The 22,350-nt window shown below is 45.9% G+C and overlaps 1 protein-coding gene across 1 annotated transcript in view; it reads left to right on the forward strand.

Annotated features, from left to right (window-relative positions):
• The window catches only part of KIAA1211L (KIAA1211 like), a 121,133-nt gene that overhangs the window by 76,344 nt on the left and 22,439 nt on the right, over positions 1-22,350 (forward strand). The window contains exons 3-6 of the mRNA XM_029231380.1: positions 5,887-6,055; positions 12,952-13,087; positions 13,438-13,611; positions 19,395-19,580. Of these exons, the coding sequence (XP_029087213.1) occupies positions 5,887-6,055; positions 12,952-13,087; positions 13,438-13,611; positions 19,395-19,580 (665 nt within the window). The remainder of the gene's footprint in view (positions 1-5,886; positions 6,056-12,951; positions 13,088-13,437; positions 13,612-19,394; positions 19,581-22,350) is intronic.

A 22,350-nucleotide genomic window follows, 5' to 3' on the forward strand; every position in this document is an offset into this window, starting at 1 on the left:
ACCGTTATCCATAGATTGCTCTGTATGTCTTTATAGAGTTGTAAAACTGACATTAGAAAACGTTAATCTCCCCACATGTGCCTTTTCCCGTATCAGCCATTTTTACTCACCTTATTTTGGTGACAGAGTTCTCCGTCTCTCTCTCTTGTTTTAAGTCAAAGTGCTAGTAGTGATTGTCTTTGAGGTAGTTCAGGGGAACAGCTTCCAATAATATTAAATCCTAGCGCTTATCTCTTAGCTTCAGATACTAATCTCATTAGAGACTTTATTTCATATATTACAGATAGATTTTCCTTATTATTCCATATTAGGACTACTTTTCCTCTGTCACATTTCAGTAGATGTGCTGGTAATTGTCTTTTCAACAAATGGTGCTAAAGCAATTGGACATTCATAAGTAAAAAAATGAACTTTGAGAGTTCAAAGTTTATTTGAACTCAAATGAGTATACAAAAATTAATTTAAATTATATCATAGTCATAAATGTAATACTGTAAACGCTTTAAAAGAAAATATAGGAGAAAATATTTACGACCAAGGATTAGATAAGAGTTCATAGATATGACAACTCAGTCCCTAAAACAAAAAGTCGATAAATTGGACTTTATCAAAATTTAAAACTTTTGCTCTGTAAGAGACACTGTTAAGAAAATGAAAAGTCAAATCACAGACTGGGAGAAAATATTTGCCAATCACATTTGACAAGAACACTCAAAATTCGACAGTAAGAAAACTAACAACCCAATTAAAAATAGGCAAAAGGTTTTTAAAGATGTTTTACTTAAGAAGATACACAGATGGCAAAAAAGCACATGAAAACGTGCTCAACACCCATAGTCATTAGTTAATGCAAATTAAAACTACACCGAGGTACCGCTATACACCTATTAGAATGGCAAAACAAAAACAAACAAATGCTGGTGAGGATGCAGAGCAACTGGAACTCTCATATATTGCTGATGAAAATGCAAATGGTACAGCCACTTTGGAAAGTATTTTAGCAGTTTCTAATAAAATTAAATACACACTTAGTCTATGAGCCACCAATCCCACTCCTAGGTATTTACCTAAGAGAAGTGAAACCTTATGTTTACACAAAAACCTATAACAATTTTCATTTTGTTTACCACTTTATTTATATCTATACGATGGAACAGTACTCAGCAATAATAAGGAACAAGCTATTGATTGAGGTAACAACATGGACGAATCTCTAATGCATGGTGGTAAGTGAAAAAAAGCCAGAATCAAAAGGATACATACTGTCTGAATCACTCTATATGACATTCTGGAAAAGGCAAAACTATAAGAACAGAGAAGATATCAGTGCTCTCCAGGGGTTAAAGGTAGGGGAAGGGTTTGACTACAAAAGACAGCACAATGATGATGTATCTTGATTTTGGTGGTGATTATTCAACTCTGTACACACCAAAAAGAGTCAATTTTACTGATGTAATTTTTAAAACAACTTTTAAATGAGGTACCAGATTTGAAAAACAATCAAGTGGATTTTTTAGAAATAAGTAAAACTATTACAATTAAAAATTAAGTGGATGAGTTTAATTGCAGATTATATCAGCTCGAGAGAGAGCACAAGAAAGTATACAGAATGTATCACAGAGGGGTAAAAAGAAGGAAAATACAGAAAGAGAACAAGAAGCATAGAGATAAGTGAAAGGGTGTAACATACATTTGAGCACAGTCTCAGGAGAGGAGAGAATAGCTGAGAATTTTCTGGAATTGACTTAAAAAAAAAACACAAAAGATGCCCCAGTCCACAGATTTAAGAAACTGAATGAATCCCAAAAAGGATAAATAAAAGGAAATCCACATCGAATGAAAATGTGGAAAACCAAAGACAAAAATGAAAAAATCTTAAAATTAGTCTGAGGAAAAAAGATTACCTTCGAAGGAACAAAAAACTGACTTCCTGACCACACGACAGAAGCCACAAAACAGTAAAATAATGTCTTAATATTACTGAAAGCATAACTTAGAAAAAATAACTGCCAACCTAGAATGTTAAACCTACGAATACGATATTTTAGGAATGAAGGAGAAATAAGGGCATTTTCAGATAAACAAAAACTGAGTTTGTCACCAGGAGACCCTCAGATTCTAAAGGAATCTCCCTTCAGGTGGAAGGAAAATCATCCTTGATGGAGGATTTGGACACAGGAAGGAATGATAAGCAAAGAAAATGAGAAACAAGCAAGCACATCTAAATGAACATGGAATAATATCTTTTGGGTTTTTAAAGATCAGGATGAAAACAATAGGGCATAAACATAGGATTAAAGTATTCTAACTTTCTGGTTTTGTCCCTTAATAGAATGTGGGGTATAATTTCTAGGGTAACCCGTGAAAGAACAGAGGTAAAAGGTAAAGTTTACAAACTAGAAGTGGGAAGATATGGAATAATTTTTTAAAGTCAGTTAGTCCGGCAGACAGCAAGAAAGGAGATTAAGAAAAACCACAGAGATGGCAGACTTGTTTTTATTAACATATCAGTAATTAGAATAAGTGTCATTAGCTAGTTACATTAATTGTTCCAGTTAGAAGTTTAAAGCTCAAATTGGCTTTCTAAAACTCTATATCTCTTAAATGTAAGGATTTAGAAAAGTTGAAGGTAAAAGGGATAGAAAAAAATGAACCTTGCAACACTGGGCCAGAAGCTGGCATAGCTGTATCAATAGCAATCAAAATAAAATTTAAGGCAAAAAGCATTACTAAAAATAAAGGTCATTTCACAATAGGTTCACTTCCCCAGGAAGATATTAATTTTACCTTTCTATGGCATTTATCAACATAATGTCAAAATTTATGGAGTAGAAATTGACAGTTAAATAATGATAAATCTACAATCAGAGTGGGTTATTTTTAATACACGTAATTGATAGGACAAATGTATTAAAAATTAAAGACAAAGTACTTGGACAACACAATTAAAAAGAAAAAGGCCTATCCTAATCGATGTATATAGAACATTGAAGAAAATACATTATTTCAAGTGCTCTAGGAACATTTACAAATATATGGTAAGCCATAAAGCAAGTCTCAACAAATTTGAACGGATTCAAATCATGCAGGGTATGTTCTCTGGCCACAGCACAATTAAGCTAGAGCTCAATAACAAAGATAATAAGAAAATCCCCAAGTGCTTGGATATTGACATACTTTTCTAAATAACCTATAGGTCCAAAAAGGTATTATAATGAAAATTAGAAAATATTTTCAAGCAAATAGTAAGGAAACTATATATCAAAGCATGTAGATGCAGGGACTTCCCTGGGGGTCCAGTGGTTAAGACTCCACACTCCCAATGCAGGGGGCCTGGGTTCGATCCGTGGTCAAGGAACTAGATCCCCCATGCTTGCCGCAACTTAGAATTCCGATAGCCGCAACTAAAAAAAAAAAAAAAAATGATCCCGCATGCCACAACTAGGAGCCCAGTGTGCTGCAACTAAAAGAGCCCGCATGGTGCAAGGAAGATCCAGTGTGCCACAACTAAGTCCTAGTACAGCCAAATAAATAAACAAATATTTTAAAAAAGAAGAGAAAACATGTAGATGCAGCTAAAACAGATTTAGAAGGAAATGCATTGCCTTAAATGTGTGTATTATAAAAACAGAAAGCCTAAAAATTGATTAGCCAAGTATTCATCTCAAGAAGTTTAAAAAGATAGCAAAGTAAACCTGAAGAAAGTAGGAGGAAGGAAGGAAAAACTAGACCAGAAATTAGTCCAATAAAAAAATAAACATTCAGTAGAGAGAATGAACAAAGCCAAACTTTTTTTAAGGCAAAGGAAATTGACAAACGTCTTGTGTAATTGATCCAGGAAAAAAGGAGGGACAGATAATAGCAGGGCTGAGAAAAGGGGGCTTTATTGTAGATAGTACAGATGCTAAGATAATAAGAGGATATTAACAACTATATGCCAGTGCATTTGAAAATGTGGGAAATAAAGACAAATTTCTAGAAAAATGAAGCAGTAAAACAAATTCAAGAAATAGAAAACCCAAATAGTTCCTATAACCATTAAAGAAATTGAATGAAAAAGCCTAGCAGCCTAACAGATGTAACACAAATGGGCCTCCAGTGGATGGCCAACTAATTATGGCAAATCAAACAAGTGTTCAGCGGCTGTACTCTGGGTGTTGGTAGCCACTTGCTTTAATCCCGAAGGAGCCTCTTTGACTGTAAAGGATCCTGAGGCTGCATGTTTGTGCAGACCTTCAGGGGTGCGTACCTATTTGTCAACTAGGCAAAGGCCAGACGGTGTCCTGGCAGATGCAGAAAACTCTGAAGAGGCTTTCCAAATAATAAGCTCTCTTTGAGACCAGCCAGTTAACAACATAAACGTTTTGAGATTATATAAAGGTAAGGAAACTTCCACTGTAAGTTAAGAAAACTTGTCTGTAGAACTCATTTCCTTTTGGGCAGGGATCTGCTCCACCTAAGGTCATATAGGTACTTCAACTATAGAGTAATCCTAAGAAATTCTCCACATTAAGGCAAGATCATGTAAACTTCCCAAGGGGGGCATGAACATAAACCAAATATAAAGATCTTGGTGTTTTAAAAAGGAGTTCAGGGACTTCCCTGGTGGCGCAGTGGCTAAGAATATGCCTACCAATGCAGGAGATACAGGTTCGAGCCCTGGTCCGGGAAGATCCCACATGCCGTGGAGCAACTAAGCCCGTGCGCCACAACTACTGAGCCCGCAAGCCACAACTACTGAGCCCGCATGCCACAACTACTGAAGCCCGCATGCCTAGAGCCCGTGCTTGGCAACAAGAGAAGCCACTGCAATGAGAAGCCCGCGCACCGCAACAAAGAGTAGCCCCCGCTTGCTGCAACTAGAGGAAGCCTGGGCACAGCAACGAAGACCCAACGCAGCCAAAACTAAATAAATAAATAAAAGTAAATTTATAAAAAAAGGAATTCAGCTTACAGAATGATTTACTTGTCAAACAAACCAATTGTTAGCAAATTTTCAGGATATATTAGACAGCAGCCTGGTAACCTGTGATGTTCCATCCTTCTGTTGTTAGTTCTCATATTCAGAAGGAAAGGAATGGACTTTGCTGAGCTGCCGAAATGATGGGCACTTGAGGATTTTTAAAAAATTTATTTTATTGAAGTATAGTTGATTTACAATGTTGTGTTAGTTTCTGCGGTACAGCAAAGCGATTCAGTTATATATACATATATGTGTATTAGCACTTGAGGATTATCTTGGAAAATAATTTGGGTTATCATTTACGGGCTTTACCTCATCAGGAATTTTTGCTTTTGACTATTTTTATTTTAGGGATTAAAATCTGATTTCATTTATACAGTGGAATATTACTTAGCAATTTAGAAAAAGAGGAAGAATGCAAAATGCGCGCATCACCATGCAAGTGTCAAAAGCGGTATATGGAGGGAAAGAAGCCACACACAAGAGTATATGCTGTATGATTCTGCTCATACAGGATGTGCTGTGTGAATTCAAGAATGGGCAAAACAAATGTATGGTAATAGAAATAAAAAGCATGGTTGCGTCAAAAAAATTAACTCTTTAGGAATAAATTGAACCAAGGAAGTGAAAGATATGTTAAAAAAGTGTTGATTTCAAGTAAGAAGGAAGTTGCTTGTGCCTTGATTCTGTGATCATGCTCCAAAGCTTTCTTGGCTGTTTTATTCAATGTCCAAAATAGACAGAAATCAAGATGTTTTCAGGTGTGCAAAAATGGTACGCTGTGTGCTTCACAACCTTCTGTGTGGTAAAAGGACTTTTCAGGAGCGAATAATTGATGCACGGACAGAAATCTTACTTTCTCTTCTTCTCGTGCACATCTCATACATGTCTGGTAAATACTCACATGCATTCTTTTTGCATAGGAAAGAAAAAGTCCAAATTCAAAACGTTTAAGAAGTTCTTTGGGAAGAAGAAGAGAAAGGAATCTCCTTCTTCCACAGGAAGTAGCACCTGGAAACAAAGCCAGGCAAAGAATGAGGTCATTGCCATCGAGTCAGGGCCAGTAGGCTACGACTCAGAGGATGAGCTGGAGTAAGTTGCCTTTTCCATCCTTCAGCCTTGTGTGTTCGAAGGGGCAGGAGGGGTCACAGGAGGACCCCAATACTTGGGCTAGTTGTCGTGGTAACTTGGTGGATTTCTGAGCTTACTTTCCTCCTAGGTAATTCCACTGGAGGTTCTTCCATAGATATGGTGTTTTCTGTCTTTTCGTACATAGGGATGGAGAAAGTTGGAGCGGGGGGTAGGGGAACATTATCAGTTACCTGCTATGTGCCAGGTGTGTATATATTAAAAGTCTAGGGCTTCCCTGGTGGCGTAGTGGTTGAGAGTCCGCCTGCCGATGCAGGGGACATGGGTTCGTGTCCCGGTCCGGGAAAATCCCACATGCCGCGGAGCAGCTGGGTCCGTGAGCCATGGCCGCTGAGCCTGCGCGTCCGCAACCGGAGAGGCCACAACAGTGAGAGGCCTGTGTACCGCAAAAAATAAATAAATAAATAAATAAAGTCTACATAACTATGAAAGAGGAGGTAAGAAATACCATTTTATAAATGAACAAACCAAGCTTTAGAGAAATTTCGGAAAATTTTCCCAATGTCCTACAGCTGAAAGTAGCAAGATTAGGAAGTAATCCCTCATTTAATTTGACTTAAAACTCTTTTGAGGACTTGGATACTGTACCAGAAAAATACATCTCTCTAAGCCTGAGTCCTCAGTAACCCAATAAGAAAATTTTCCACTGGAGAGAGAGAGGAGCAGGGGGAAGGCTTCTTGCTGTTCAGTCTTAGAAAAATCATCCAAAAATATTGTTAGGAAGAACAGAAACTCATATTTCAATAGGTATGAAATATGGGCAAGTCCAGGGAAGAAATCTGTGTTTTTGTAACTTGTACTTCATCAGAATATACACATGCTTTGGTTATTCCAGCAGTTATTTCTGTGAGTAAAAGGGAAAAACCAAAACCAAAACCAAAACCAGATTTGTTGCCATGCCAGGTTTTGTTTCTTTTAAACAACATGGGCTCCTTAATTTGAGGATAAGGCATAATGACCCTGGGATTGGGAGACAGACCGTGCTGAGATGGGGTCCTGGGCTTCAGCATCCCCGTGAGGGGTCCTGTCCCCTCCTTCCTCACCAGTCTCCTTGCCTGTTTCTAAAGGAGTAGAAATTACACTGACCGCTTGGTGGCGCCAAACGACTAAAGAGGAGAGATTTGAGCTTTGTCTTTCAGGTTGTTTTTTTTTTCTGGTGCTGGCTGGGAGTAGGAGGCACCCACATGGGACCTTGTGAAGAGAGGACGGGCTATACACGCATTTTTAAGGCACCTCCAAACTCTTGGGGAGCAAGACATTATCGTATAGAATTAATTGCTCACTGCTACGTGTCTTCACTGGGCCAGCCCCAGGGACATTATAACACTCGCCTCTACCCACCCAGTCTCTCGACCAGTACACTCAGCGGCCCCTCCAGCCAAGGAATAAGAACACAGCAGGAGGGGTGAGCTGGGCTGAAATGACCTGTCCACTTGTCCGTCATCTATCACCAGAGCCCATGGAGAGTGGGGACAGTGCCCCTTTCATCTTTATATTCTCAGCACCTGGCAGGGGCGGGTCTTCAATTACTGGTGAAAGTTTGCTAGAGTGATGCTAGGAGCGGAAGCTTGGGGTGGAGTTATGATGACACCCGGGAAGTGCAAATAATGTCCTTAGAGAACAGCGCAGAGGTGAGACAAGAGCTTTCTCTCTTTTTTTCCCAGCTTTATTGAGAGATCATTGACATATAATGTTATGGGAGTTTTAAGGTGTACAGCGTGTTGATTTAATATGCTTACATGCTGCCACATGATTACCACCATAACATTAGCTAATACCTGCATCATGTCACCTAATTACCATTTCTTTTTTGTGGTGAGAACATTTAAGATCTACTCTCGTAGCAATTTTCAAGTATATAATACAGTATGATTAACTGTAACCACTGTGCTGTAGATCCCCAGAACTTACTCATCTTATAGCTGGAAGTTTTTACCCTTTGACCAACATGTCCCCATTTCCCCCACCCCCCAGCCCCTGGTAACCACCATTCTACTCTGTTTCTATGAGTTCGGCTTTTTTAGATTCCACATGGAAGTGAGGTCGTAGAGTATTTTTCGTTCTCTGTCTGATCTCACTCAGCATGATTCCCTCAAGGTCCATCCATGTCGTTGAAAATGGCAGGATGTCCTCCTTTCTCATGACTAAATAATATGCTGTTGCGTATATGTGCCACGTCTTCTTTATCCATCACCCATTGATGGACACTTCTGTTGTTTCCATGTTTTGGCTGTTGTGAATCATGCTGTGATGAACATGGGACTGCAGATATCTCTTCAACATCCTGTTTTCATTTCCTTCAGATAAATACCCAGAAGCAAGATTGCTGGATCATATGGTAGTTCTATTTTAAATTTTTTTGAGGAACCTCCATACTGTTCTCCATAGCGACTGCCCCAACTTACATTCCCACCAGCAGTGCAAAAGGGTTCCCTTTTCTCCACATCCTCGCTACCACTTATCTCCTGTCATTTTTGTAAAAGCCCTTCTAACAGATCTGAAGCTTTGTCTCCTGTTTTTGATTTGCATTTCTTTGATGATTAGTGGTGTTGAGCTCCTTTTCATGTACCTGTTGGCCGTCTGTTGTCTTCTTTGGAGAAATGTCTATTTAGATCTTCTCATTTTTTAATTGGATTGGGTTTTTGCTATTGAGTTGTATGAGTCCTTTAAATATTTTGGATATTAACCCCTTACCAGACACAGATTTGCAAATATTTTCTCCCATTCTGTAAATTGCCTTATCATTTTGTTGATGGTTCCCTTTCCTGCGCAGAAGCTTTTTTTTATTATTATTGAAGTAGAGTTGATTTACAGTATTGTGTCACAGAAGCTTTTAAATTTGATGTAGTCCCACTTGTTTATTTATTTATTTATTTTTTGCGGTACGCAGGCCTCCCACTGTTGTGGCCTCTCCCGTTGCGGAGCACAGGCTCCGGATGTGCAGGCCCAGTGGCCACGGCTCACGGGCCCAGCCGCTGCGCGGCATGTGGGATCTTCCCGGACCGGGGCACGAACCTGCGTCCCCTGCATCGGCAGGCGGACTCTCAACCACTGCGCCACCAGGGAAGCCCCCACTTGTTTATTTTTGATTTTGTTGCCATTGCTTTTGGTGTCAAATCCAAGAAGTCATTGCCAAGAGCAATGTCAAAGAGCTTACTCCATATGTTTTCTTCTAGGAGTTTTACGGTTTCAGGTCTTATGTTCAAGTCTTTAATCCATTTTGATTTTTGTGTATGGTATAAGATAGTGGTCCAGTTTCATTCTTTTGCATGGGGCTGTCCAAGTTTTCCCAACACTATTTATTGAAGAGACTGTCCTTTCCCCATGATATATTCTTGGTTCCTGTGTCATAGAGTAATTGACCGTATAAGAGACAAAAATTTAAGGGTACTCTTCAGCCTCTTTGAAGAGTCCGTGAGCCTTCTAGACTCTGTAGCAACTTCTCATCCATCACCATGGGCAAAAATGTCCACTTACCGAGGTACATTAAGGCTGACAAACCACATGAAACCCTGTGGGTTTAAAAAGTTGATGCCCATTTATGGTGTCAGTGGGGTTATGCTTCTTGAGTCTCTTAATCTATAACAATTTTACTTCACCCTTCCTGCTTTGTTTCATGTCTCCAATCAGATAGAGAATATCCCACAATCTGGATTTGCTTTCTTTTGGTATGATTGAACTCACGTCTGTATTCTCTGAGTTTCTTGTAGAATGATAGCTGGATCTAGATGTTTAATTAGATTTAGATTCAAGATGGTCCTGGATGCTTACGGTCACATCTCACCACAAGGCACATGCTTTCTGTTTGTCCCGCTTCTGGTGATGCTGAGACTGAGCGGTGGGTTCAGGGGGTCTCTCTCAGTGTGACCCGTCCACGAACCTTCACCTGACGGTTTTTACACCTGCTGATGATCATCACCAGATCCATTATTTCACTGTAAAATGGTGGTTTTTCTAATTCGATCGTTCATTCTGCATATGTGCTAGCTGGCATTCGTCTATGCAGAAGACCTTTCCTTCATCAACTCCTTGGTTGCTCTGAAATACAAGTTGTACAGGAAAAGCAGGGTAATGCTTGGTTCTCTTTTTATCCATCTACCTTCAGAGTAATGACCTGGTACCCTAGCAAACTTCCAAAACTGAGTTTTATTTTTTTCTTTTCTTTTTTTTTCTTGACTAGCATTGTGAATGCATGGATTTTTATGTATTTGATGTGCCCTAACCCATGGCAGTCTCTGTTCATTTTTATGCTCACACTGTCCCATCCTATTCTACTGAGAGTCACTTCAGATTAGCTCCTGGTTCTTTTGACATGACCCCATTTGTCTCTGGAAGGTTCTTTGCTTTCTTGCATGATGAGAAATCCCAAGTTAGTTTGTACGTTTCCTGCCGTAGACCTGTAATCAGCCATTTCCTTTTAGTGTGAAATGGTTTTTAGCGACCACAGTCTGCCTGCCAGGGCTGATGACTGTTAGTTGGCTGTCATTGCTTCTAGACCTTTCCAGTAGATGTAGCTAGGAAATATGTTTTTTTAAGAGAAAAATAAATCATTAATTCACGGGTGTTTCCAGTTCAAATTTATTTAGACAGACTTGTTGATTCTTTGTTTGAATTCACTTTTCTCTTTTACTGGAAATCTTGGTTCCTAATGATACTAACAAAATTATTTATTTTCTTCATCATTTAATGTACTTATAATAATTTCATTTCCCCCTTTCCCACACGGAGGTTACATACTATAAAGATTGTTCTGCACTGTTTTTTTTAACCAGTATTGCTACTAAGACTACCAAGTACAATTTGCTGTCTTTGTGCTTTTTGTTCTTAGAATTTATCCTATTACAGATGTAGAGTCAAAAGTCACTTGGATGTCAAGTTAAAGTCACTTGAAATCATTCTTTTCTCTGTGTTTATGCTGACAACCTGATATAAAATTAGACTTGTTTCCTTCTGTTTGTTTTCTAGTTTTAGAGGCTGATTTTCCTTTTTGTTTGATTTTGTCTTTTAACGATGCAAAATATTTTCATAGTTTCAAAGACAACATTGTAAGTATAAGTAGAAACCTTGGTACCCTGAGTCTCGTCTTGTTCTATCCTTCCCCTTAAAGGAGACTTTTTTTTTTTTTTCGCGGTACGCAGGCCTCTCACTGCTATGGCCTCTCCCGTTGCGGAGCACAGGCTCCGGACACGCAGGCTCAGCGGCCATGGCTCACGGGCCCAGCCGCTCCGCGGCATGTGGGATCTTCCCAGACCGGGGCACGAACCCGTGTCCCCTGCATCGGCAGGCGGACTCTCAACCACTGCGCCACCAGGGAAGCCCTAAAGGAGGCTATTTTTATTCATTGGCTCCTTATCTTTCTATTTTTATTTTTTAAAAATATATGCAAACACACATATGTTTGTATGTGTTCATACCCCCTTTCCCGCACAGAGCTAACACAGCACTGTCTGCACTCCGTTTTTATTTTTCACTTAGTAGAGTCTGGTGCTACCCGCACACAGGGTTGCCCCTCACCCCTTTGGTCAGCTGCAGAGCCTCTAGTATATCACGTCCCATAGTTTATTCAGGTACCTGCTGAGGGACATGTGGGCTGTTTCCAGTCTTTTGCATCTATAAATGATGCTGTAGTCAATGGCCTTGAGCATATAGCATTTTGTGTCTTTGCAGCGGCCTTTTCACACTGTCTTGAATTCTAGTTACACCCAGAGTGGAGGTGTTTGGGCAGTGATTATGGTTTCCAGAGGGTGTGGCCATGGGCTGCCCGCTGTGGGAGGGAAGCCCAGGTGTGCATATGATCTTTGTGACAACAGCTGCCATTAGCAGGAGGCCCTCCTGGTTCTTTCGCTCGGCCTCACTCTCTCCCAGAAATGTGAGGACATATGTGAGCTGTGGGTTCCCCACTTGCAAACTTACTCTAGCGGCTGGAAGGAAGCTAGAAAGCATCACTAACCAACATGGGGCGGGGTCACACCCAGGAGTCCCTAATGCCTCACAAAGGACAGGATGCCCAGGGCTGGGGTGGGGGAAGGGCTGTTGGTGCAGAAGGTGGCAGCGTCCTCGGACAGGCTTTCCTTCCTTCATCATCGTGTCTCAGTCACCTCCTTCCACCTATTGTTCAGGCCGCCAGCGCCGCTAGGAAAATCTGACGATAACTCCCACATCCTCTTAGCACGTTTTGTGAATGTCCTGTGGGTTCAGTTCCAAATTGGAGCCTTGAGCTCGGGGCTGGGGAAGGGGCTTGGGATGGTGATGCCAGAAGGGGCCGCCATCTCCGCCCCAGGACCTTGGCACACAGGCTGAGTTGCACAGATCACATCAGGTAATGAGATGAGGATGTGGCTTTGCACATCGCAATTCTCCTTTTCAAACCCAGCCGTGGACGTGTGTGTTTTGGACCACGTTGTAAGGATGCCTCCGTCTGGCAAGCCCTCAGCCTGCTGTGCAAACACGGTCTCCAGCCCACCGAGGGGCTGCATGTTTGCCCACAAGGAACGACCTCACCCTCCCTGGGCACCCAGGACAGTCTGCACAGCCTGCCAGCCAGCCCAGGCCCCCTGCCAGCCCTTCCTCTCTGCAGGCCTGCTGTCCTAGACCTCACACCTCATCAGACCTTGGTTTTTCCCTTAACGAAAAGAATTCACATAACCTTCAGATCTGTTAGAAAAATCCCTATCTCTACAAAGCTCTTAAAATCGACCGTGGTATTTGACAGGATGAACCAAAGTCGTAAGCAGTTAAAAAAAATAAATGCAGCTGAAGGCTTGTTGTAGCATGTGCCCTTAGCCCCATCCCAAGCCCTCCGGGACCAGCCGAGGGTCACAGTGCTTCTTTCGTCCTAGGGAGTCAAGGGCCACGCTGGGCAGCCGGGCCCTCTCACACGACAGTATTTTCATTCCTGAGTCGGGACAGGACCCTCCTCGGCCGGTGCGGGTCTTTTCCCAAGAAAATGTGTGTGACCGGATTAAAGCTCTGCAGGTAAACTTTTCCCCGTGGCGACACTGGGTACGTATGTCAGGTAGGCATCGGGAAGTCTTAAGATGATTTCTGCTGGGTTTACTTGATCTATTTTAAAGCCCAATTGCATGCACGTCGCAGCTCTCCCAAGACTCACCCAGTTAGTTACAATTGGACCATACCTCATTCTCAGTTATAACCACTCATTTTCAAGATGACAGCGGCAGAGCTGGTGGCAGACTCACAGTTCAGTTCCCTGCCCCAGGCAAGGGTGCTGAAAATATCTCTTGAATGAATGAATTGCAGTGGGAGCATTTGTTGAGAAAAGTTGCTGACGAAAACAACAGCAAATGTTCTTTATTCCGATCTAGTTAAAAATACAGTGTAATGTGAAAATGGGGCCGCCACCTCCTCCGGGGGGCCTTCCGGCCAGGCGGGGAGATGATGCTGGCATGAGCTCTGAGGACGACGGTCTGCCCAGGAGCCCCCCAGAGATGTCCTTGCTGCACGACATCGGCCCTGGCACCACCATAAAGGCAAGTGTAGCTTGCACCACCTCGACTCCATCCGCGCCTGCCACATAGGGCTGTCGGGGACTCCGGTGGCCCCTGTGTGTGTTCCCCTTAGACTCCCGTGCTGGGTCATGCTCAGTGCAGCCAGGAGGGATTCTAGCCAGGTCACTGGAACCCACTGTCAGGCCTTGGACTGTATTTGTTTTCATTCTTTGAGCAGAAATTCAGGTCTCTTTAGGAGATATGGTTTGGAGAACATTTTCCATGGTGGATAGAGGGCTGATACAATCAACCCTATACCTCGTTTTTCCTGCCTGAGCAGATGACCAGACCAGGCATCTCATCTAAAAGAAGGAAAACAGCTTTGAATCTGTTTTCTGTCATCATGACATTTGGCTGGAGGGAGAAGGGAGTGGTAACATATATGACTTAGTCTAGGCTCCTGCATCTGAGTTTGGGACTCTGAGAACTTGTTAGCTTAGGGGTAGAAATGTGAGGCGTGGCGCTGGTAGACAGGGCAGCAGGGAAAGTTTGACAAGCAGGAGAGGTGTCTCTGACCTCAGCAGGGCGGGGAACTGATCCCAGAAGTCCCCCACCCCCTTTGGAATCCAGGAGGAAGAATTGAACTTTTTTGTGTGTATACCAGCAGTCCCCAACCTTTTTGGCACCGGGGACTGGTTTCATGGAAGACAGTTTTTCCACGGACCGGGGCCGAGGAGGGGGATGTGGCGGGGTAGGGGAAGCGGGGGATAGTTCCAGCGGTAGTGTGCGCGATGGGGAACAGCAAATGGAGCTTCACTCGCCCACCCGCTGCCACTCGCCTCCTGCTGTGTGGCCGGGTTCCTAACTGGCCTTGGACCGGTACCAATCCGCGACCGGGTTGGGGTTGGAGACCCCTAGTATAAACAACATAGCTCATGGTGCTGCCATTTTGAGCCCATACAGTGGGCTCAGTGATAAAATTCATATCATTTATGTTACATGAGTACATAAGTGATGAAACAGCTGATCATTTCCCCCTTGTAGACAAGCCTTGCTGTGGGGTGGATGGAGTTGGAGTCATCCGTGTTACGACCCATTACGTATATAGCCACACCCCTGCCCTGTGTGTCCTTGGAGGGTCCCTGTGCCCTGGTCGAGGGCCATCCTCAGGCAAGTCCTGCAGGTTCCGTGCTGCTCTGAAACATATTCAGCCGTCACTTCCACTTGGACGTTCAGAAGCCCCCCTGCAAAGGCAGGAGGAGGAGTATTTACCTGACTTGTTTGCCGTTGTGGGTTCCCAGAGCCCCGTGGATAAAGGCAGAGGAAGAGCTGTGGTGTAGCTGAGTGAACACGCCCAGGTGCGGGTTCCTGCACAGAAGGCCAGAGAATGCCTCTCTCCAGAATTCTGCCCTAGGGTCAACCTGTCCCTGCTTGCTCTGCGAGCAGATCAGAGGGCAGTAGGGCACCCACACCTGCTCTCCCATCTCGAGGAGAAAGCAGAGAAGACAAGGAGGAAGATTTGGCCCATTGCCTGGACTCCAAGCCCACCCTGCACCCCTTAGCACCTTAAAATACTGGAGGGGCAAGTGGACAGTCTGATGGCCATGTTAAGGTGTCATCACCACGTGACACACACATCTTGGCAGCTTAGTGGCCACAGCCTCAGGAGTGGATGTGACTTTGTGTGTTTCAGGCTGCGTGGTTGGGGGGATGTGTCTGGCGAGCCATTGTTGACTGACTCACCCTCATTCCACCCCACAGTTCTCTGACCCTCCCGGCGTCGTGGTTCTCTGCGTTTAGCTGGGACAGACGGTACAGGAGAGCGGGTAGCTTCTAAATCTGTTAAGGATTAAGGAGTGAGCCCAGCTCCCAAACCCGCAAAGCACTGTGATGCACAAATTCCGCAGTCCGCTGGCTGGGAGCCACTCATACTGGGCAGGGCTGACCTTGTCCTTTTCAACACCCCTCCTTTGGTAGTGATGTTATCTTAAAAAAATGTTCTGAGAATTTATCAAGTATTGGGTAGTAGGAACAATCCACTAGCTTCATCGGAAACCAAAATTTGAGCCTTTAAGACTTAAAAACTGTCATCTTTATCATCGTGGTTTTTGAAGACACCGTGATCATATTTTGTGCCTTGAGAGTTTTCTGGACACAGGGGGCCGATCGAGAGGGGGAGACAAAGCACCCTTTAAAATGCATTTATGTAACGCATGGTATTTGATATGATGGCATGTTAAACCCCAAAAGGATGGGATTGCAGGCAGCTGGGTTTTTTCCTGTGTGACGCCTTACACAGGCCCATATGCTTGACAGAGAACTTAAGATTATTACGAAGAAAGGTCTTCATTAACAAGTATTTGATGACACTGCCAAGGTGACATTTTCTGACGGGATGAGTTTTTCAGGAAATACATGGAATTATTTTTTAAATCTCATTACCACGTGAGGTAACGACTGAGGAAATCTCTTTAGGGATGTTTAAGGTAGAATTACATCTAAGAGGTCCTAATCTAGGTTTCCGACCATTAAGTAGGAAACAAGGGGTCGAGGTGGCAAACTGGCAGGTCTGATTTGCTCTGGGTGACAAGGAAAGACAACAGGGGAGACGGTACAGCTCTGATGGCAAAAGAAGGCGAGGCCTCCTGCTGTGGGTGAGGCCGTGGGCTGGATCCCTCACCTCTGGGTCTGTGTCCTCGGGGGACCTGGGAGACAATTGAATGGGATCAGGGAGGTCAGTGCCTGCCCTGCTTCCCCCAGCCTGCCCGCCACCCCTGCCCTGTGTCTGGGGCCCATTCCCCATGAGCCACCCTCCCCCGACCTCCCCCAGTGGCAGGGCCTCTCTTTTTGAGGACAGACGTGGTAAAGCAGCTGTCTGTCAGGGTGTCCAGGACCCTGTGTCCAGGGTCACCCCACAGAAGCCTCTGAATTCCAGGCTGCTTCCTCAGGGCTCTTTGAGCCATATTTTCCCCCAACAAAGGGCCACTTGTTAGACTCTTAAATCATCCACTTCCAGAATCATCCAGAAGCACAGACTCCAGGAAAATTGGGGGGCTGGGAGCAAGCAATGGAAACGTGAGCTCCAGATGCCGCCAGCCCGCAGATAAAAATGCAGGTCAGCTTTTCCTCCTCCTCCAGACCCCACCCCACCCCATCAGTGGTTGCTTCACTGATCAGAGACGGAACTTGGTTCTCCTCGATCGGGAAGGTGTTGGTGTTTCCAGGCCCCAAGGACTCTCAGGACGACAGCTCAGAGAGAAGCAAGAGTCTGGTTCCCTATAGGGAAGACCAGCCGTGACGGCCAGTGCAGGGTTGTCTGGGGACAGAGGCCCTTGTCCAGTGTCAGGGACATTCCACTCCTCCCCAGGCCCCCAGTCTCAGGGTCAGAGTGGACCATCTGCTCAGGCAGTGCAAATGCAGGGGGAGCCAGGTGGAGAGTAGGCAGGGAATGTTTGTCCTTTGGGTTTATAGAGGGGTGACCCAAGGCCCACGTTGTCACAGAAGGAGAATTTGTCCTCATTTGTGGAGTCATTGCGTTTGCAAAGCAGCTCATCTTGTCTGCTCTCCTGAGTCCCAGGCAGTAAGAAAAACAAAACCCCAAATCTCACCAAGTGTGGATATCCACTGTCCCTCCAGACAGGGGTGAAAATGACGATTTTGTATGATTGTGAAATGGACCCATCCTGCTGTGACCTTATAAGGAGGGCTCTCTGGGGAAGGTGTCTCCCGTCCAATCGCAGGGGGCCTCCTGAGTCATCAGCTACAACAGTGAGAGCCAAAGCCACAGGCACAGAGGGAGTCGTGGCCAGGTGTCCTGTGGTTTATTTTCAAAATAATCTTTCTTGTTTTATTCCCGTAAGAACCCCAATCGCTAAAACCACAGAACTAAAAGAGATTATGTTCACTTAGAACCATTTTTCTTCTCATTTTGGTGATTGTCTTCTCCCCATCGACAGGAATAAGCTTTGTACTTGCACTGGAAAATACAAGGGACTTTATGTTAACAGGGAAAATGCGTTCCTCTGCAGCGGGTGGTCCCTGCGTCAGTGGCGCGCTTGCGAACAGCATCTTTCTTCCGTTTTCTCCTCTAGTTTGGTGGGGGAGGTTGCTGGGCACGTGCTCCTGTGTGGCCCAGGGTTGTGGGAAAGACCCTGAGCAAGATGCACCCGGGCCCCTGGGAGCCCCTCACTCCTGTGTCTTCTTGTCACCGCTTCCTTCCTGAGGAGGGCATTTACTAAATCATCGTGCGGTGCATAAAAGTATGGTCTCAGGTTAAAACGTAAGCAATGCACCACCTCACACCCATTCCGATGGCTACTGTTAAAAAGAAAAAAAAGAAAACAGAAAATAACAAGTGTTGGAGAGAACATGAAGACAGATGTTGGTACCCTGTGCCCTGTTGGTGGGATTGTAAAATGGTGCAGCCACTGTGGAAATCAGTATGCCTTGAAAAATTAAACATAAAATCACTTTATGATCTAGTGATTTCATTTCTGGGTATGGACCCAAAAGAACTGAAAGCAATTTCTCCCAGAGATATTTGTACACCCACGTTCGTAGCAGCATTACACATAGTAGTTAAAGCGTGAAAGCAGCCCAAGCGTCTTGGGCTGGATGAGTGGACACACAAAGTGTGGTATATACCCACAGTGGAATATTACTCAGCCTTGAAGAGGAAGGAAATTCTGACACAGGCTACAAGACGGATGAACCTCAAAGACATTACGCTAAGTGAACTGAGCCAGGCACGAAAGGACGAGTATTGTACGATTCCACTTATACGAGGTACTTAGTCAAGTTCATAGCGACAGGAAGCAGAAGGGTGGGTGCCGTGGCTTGGGGGAGAGGGATCGGGGACTTAGTGTTTAATGGGCATGGAGCTTTAGTTTTACAAGAGGAAAAGTTCTGGAGGTGGTGGGTGGTGATGGATGCACAATGACATGAATGTATTTAATACCAATGAACTGTACACTTAAACGTGGTTAAGACGCTTAGTAAAAGAAATTGGAAAATAAAACACTTCGGGAAAAAATGTGAACTTGACACTAATATTGAGCACCATGCTGGAACAGAAAGCTGTGTTTGTTTGCAGGTGGCAGGGTTGTCATTAAAGCCCCGCCCCTCCCAAGGTCTCCCTCTGCACCTTGCTCCCCCGGGTGCGCGGTGGGTGCCTGTCTGCTACTTTATGCTGATAAGTGTCTTTGCAGGAGAACCCGGTGTTACCATCACTCTTCCACGTGACTCCCCCCAACCCCTTCCTCCCAGGCGACACTTTTGCCCTTTGCTGCCTTTCAGTTACTTCCTGCCGAGGTATGAACTAGTAAAATATTTGAGACTTAACAGGGGTGACTTACAGCCAGATTGTCCCAAGAGAAGGCGTGAAGATACAGAACCCTAGAGTGAGCAATGATGGGATGCTGAGAGCAGGGCTTGGCATGGGCTGTGCCCCAGCCTGTGAAATCACACCCTTGAGCCACCCCCCATGGCTTCCAGAGACAGGGCCAGGCCTGACTCCGCCCTTGGAGGAGTTGGGCTGGTCGGTGTCATGGGAGAAAGTAGCACTTGTCTGAAGCACCTGTGCAGCTGCTGGGTGGGTGAAGGCAGAGTTACTGGCTACAGAGCACCTAGGACTCAGGTTCTTGGAAATGAGTGATGGGCCTGCGGGGTTTGGCTCGACACTTCAAACCCCCAGCCCAGAGATGAGCCCGGTGAAAGGGGAGCTTGATGTGCCGGCTGTACTGTTTCCTCGGGGAAGCTGACGGCCTGGCCTGTGTGTTCCTTGTGCCCTGAAGGTCTGTGTGGTTTCCTCGTCCCGGCCACAGTCTCCTGACCAGCTCTTCTCCAGGCAAGTGAGCGACACCTCCGTCTCCCCCAGGACCTCGGACGGCAGCGTGGCACCCGTGGCTGATTTCGATTATCCCCCAGAATTCTCCTCCTGCCTGGACAACTCTGCGGCCAAGCACAAGCTCCTGGTCAAACCCCGCAACCAGCGGTGCAGCAAAATGCGGCGTCTGTCCTCGGTAACCGGGCAGGGGCAGGGTGGGCGGGTCCCCCCCCCTCCCCCCCGAAGTGCCGAGCTGGTCCAGAGTACCTTATCAACACCCCACCATCTTGTCTTGAGGGAAGGAGGGAGGGGATGTTGGTCTACGAGCATATCTTTCTCAGCCCTGTCATTCTCTGGCCAGGCGGACCCCACAGCCCGCTTCTCAGCTCCTCTGGGGATGAGGCATTCATTGCAGGCACCACTGGGCAGTGGAGAAGGTGACAACCCTACATGGACCTCGAGCCCCTGGTCCCCCCCGCCCCCGCGAGGGCTGTGGGACCATGACCATGCCGCAGGAGCTGGGGGTGCTCATGGTTTCAACCTAACTCAGATATGCCCCTCCCCTCCTAAGCACTCATTCATTCGGTCTTCATTCTGCAACGCTTACCAAGAACCTGCTCTGCGCCTTGGGTCCCCTACCTTCCCACTGTCTTCAGTGTGATGTCCACACTGCAGACCTGGCACAGCTGGGCCCTGCCCACCTCCTTCCATTCTCACTCAGCACGCTGTGGCCTCCCTTCTGCTTCTGGCACTCACCAAGCTGCCTCCCTCACCAAGCTGCCTCCCACCCCAGGCCTTGGGACCGGCTGTGTCTCCTGCTCAGCCCTTGGGGGATGGGTTCCGAGGCCCTCCCCAAAGGGGCTCACCAGGAACGTCCTGTGGAAAGCAGCCCACCTGCCCATCACCATGGGCACTTCCTCCACAGCACTGGCTATACACGGACATGACCTTTGTAAATGGAGGTGCTCACTTGTTTATTGCCAGTTGTCCGTGAGCAGACTGTACTTCTAGCCCTGGGGCGACACTAGTCACAGAGCTGACATTTCGTGGACGTTAGTTGAATGCGTGAATGGATGAACAAACGCGTGAATGACCAAGGGAGAAGCTGAACAGCTAGAATGGACATTGCCTGGGGCGAGGACCTACTCAGCAGCACAGGGGTGGTGCCCCTGTAAGGACAGACCCCTCTTTGGCATGCTGCCCAGGCAGTCATCAGCTCGTCCCTCTGGGAGCTGAGAACTCGCTCGTGCAGTGCTTTGGCTTCACGGGACCAGGGGCTCGAGGTCCATGTAGGGTTGTCACCTTCTCCGCTGCCCAGTGGTGCCTGCAATGCCTCATCCCCAGAGGAGCTGAGTAAGCGGGCTGTGGGGTCCGCCTGGCCACAGAGAATGACGGGGCTGAGAAGGAGATGCTCATAGACCAAAAATCCCATCTTGCACAGGAAAACGAGCAAACAAAAAACCTTGGCTGTCAAGATTGTGATATTTATTACAAGTTTGAAAAACATATTCAGGGCTGCATTTGGCTGGATCCGTCTGCCCCCGCCAAAGCAGGGGTTGGGGAAGAGGAACGCACAAAAGGCCAGCATAGTTTTTGGTTGTCTCAGCATGTTTGTTACCCTGCTGCTCAGAACCGTGCCCTGTGCGTGGCTCTGGCACAGTAGAAGTGGAACGCCCGTAAATGTTTATACTGACATCTCACCACCCCAGCTGGTCCTCATCCCAGCCCAGGCAGTGCCAGGAGAGGGAATATTATTAACTCTGTTCTGTTGGGAGCAGCATGATTAGATGACTAGCCCGAGGTCGCCTGACTGGCAGAGCTGCCAACAAGTCCCAGGTGTCAGAAACAGATGCTTCCTCTCCACACCGGCACTGCCCATCGTGCCCATCCTCTGCCCATAGATGATGTGCATGCTGCCCAGAGACACTTTCTTTCTGGCGAGAGGAAGTAGATGAGCAGGCAGCCATGCTAGAGTCTTCATCTGGGTGCGGGCTGAGCAGTGGGTCCCCTGCTTCCAGTTCCTCGGGAGGGTTCCAGGGGGTGAAGCTGCTCTGAGGGCCCAGAGCAGGAGGCAAGGTGTGGGTGGTGGAGGTGGAGCGGGTATCCGCATCCTTCCTGTCCTGGCCAGAGAGCCCAGGCTCGGGTAGGCGCCACTTTGTTCCCTGCAAAGCCTCTGCTCAGCATCGGGGGCGGGGGGGGGGGCACCCTCTGGAGCGCACGCTCCAAGCCAGCCTTCCTTCTGCCTGGCCTCCCACCATAACCCCTCGGAGCTGCCAGTGGCTCAAGCTGGATGTGCTCAAGCCTGGCCTGCTCCTCAGCTTTATGTTGACCTAATGTGGGTTCCAGTAGTTTGAAAACATGAGCCACCATCCTAAAGGGGTTTCCACATCAAGGATTTCCTGTAGTAACAAAAGACCAGTCACACCTTAGGAACCTGCAGCTTTTGAAAATTCTTCTGGGGATTTCACATCTTCCCCTTTTGGAATCCAGAGGAATAGGGTTGCGCATCTTGGCAAAGCTAGCTTAGGTGTCGTCACAAACATCCCAGTTATGTTGTGTTAGCAAGCAGATCAACTGGAGAATGTTAAAATAACAACAACAACAATAACCTATTGCAAACGCTTCCCTGGGTGTTTGCTAAAAAGAAGGAAGGAGGGCACTGCCCTTGTGCAGAAGCCTGGGTGACTCTCTAAAGTCTAAAGACAGGTCTGAAATCAGGAACTTTTCAAAAACACCAGCCTCGGTGCCCTCAGCCTTTCGGTCATTTTCACATTTGCTTGTGAATGAATCATGACCACCTTGATCTCCTTTCCTTCCTAAGAGAGCAAGAACTGACTTTGTGGATGGTGGGGAGGAAGTGGACCAAATCTAGACTCCAGAGACCTTTCGGAAGAAAAATAGCACGAGGCCGTGACTTACTGCCAAGCCAGGCAAAGCCTCCTATAGGAGTGGGATCAGGGATAGCT

Source organism: Monodon monoceros, unplaced genomic scaffold (assembly GCF_005190385.1).
Source record: "Monodon monoceros isolate NGI ecotype Baffin Bay Population unplaced genomic scaffold, NGI_Narwhal_1 Super_Scaffold_19, whole genome shotgun sequence".
Taxonomy (NCBI): domain Eukaryota; kingdom Metazoa; phylum Chordata; class Mammalia; order Artiodactyla; family Monodontidae; genus Monodon; species Monodon monoceros.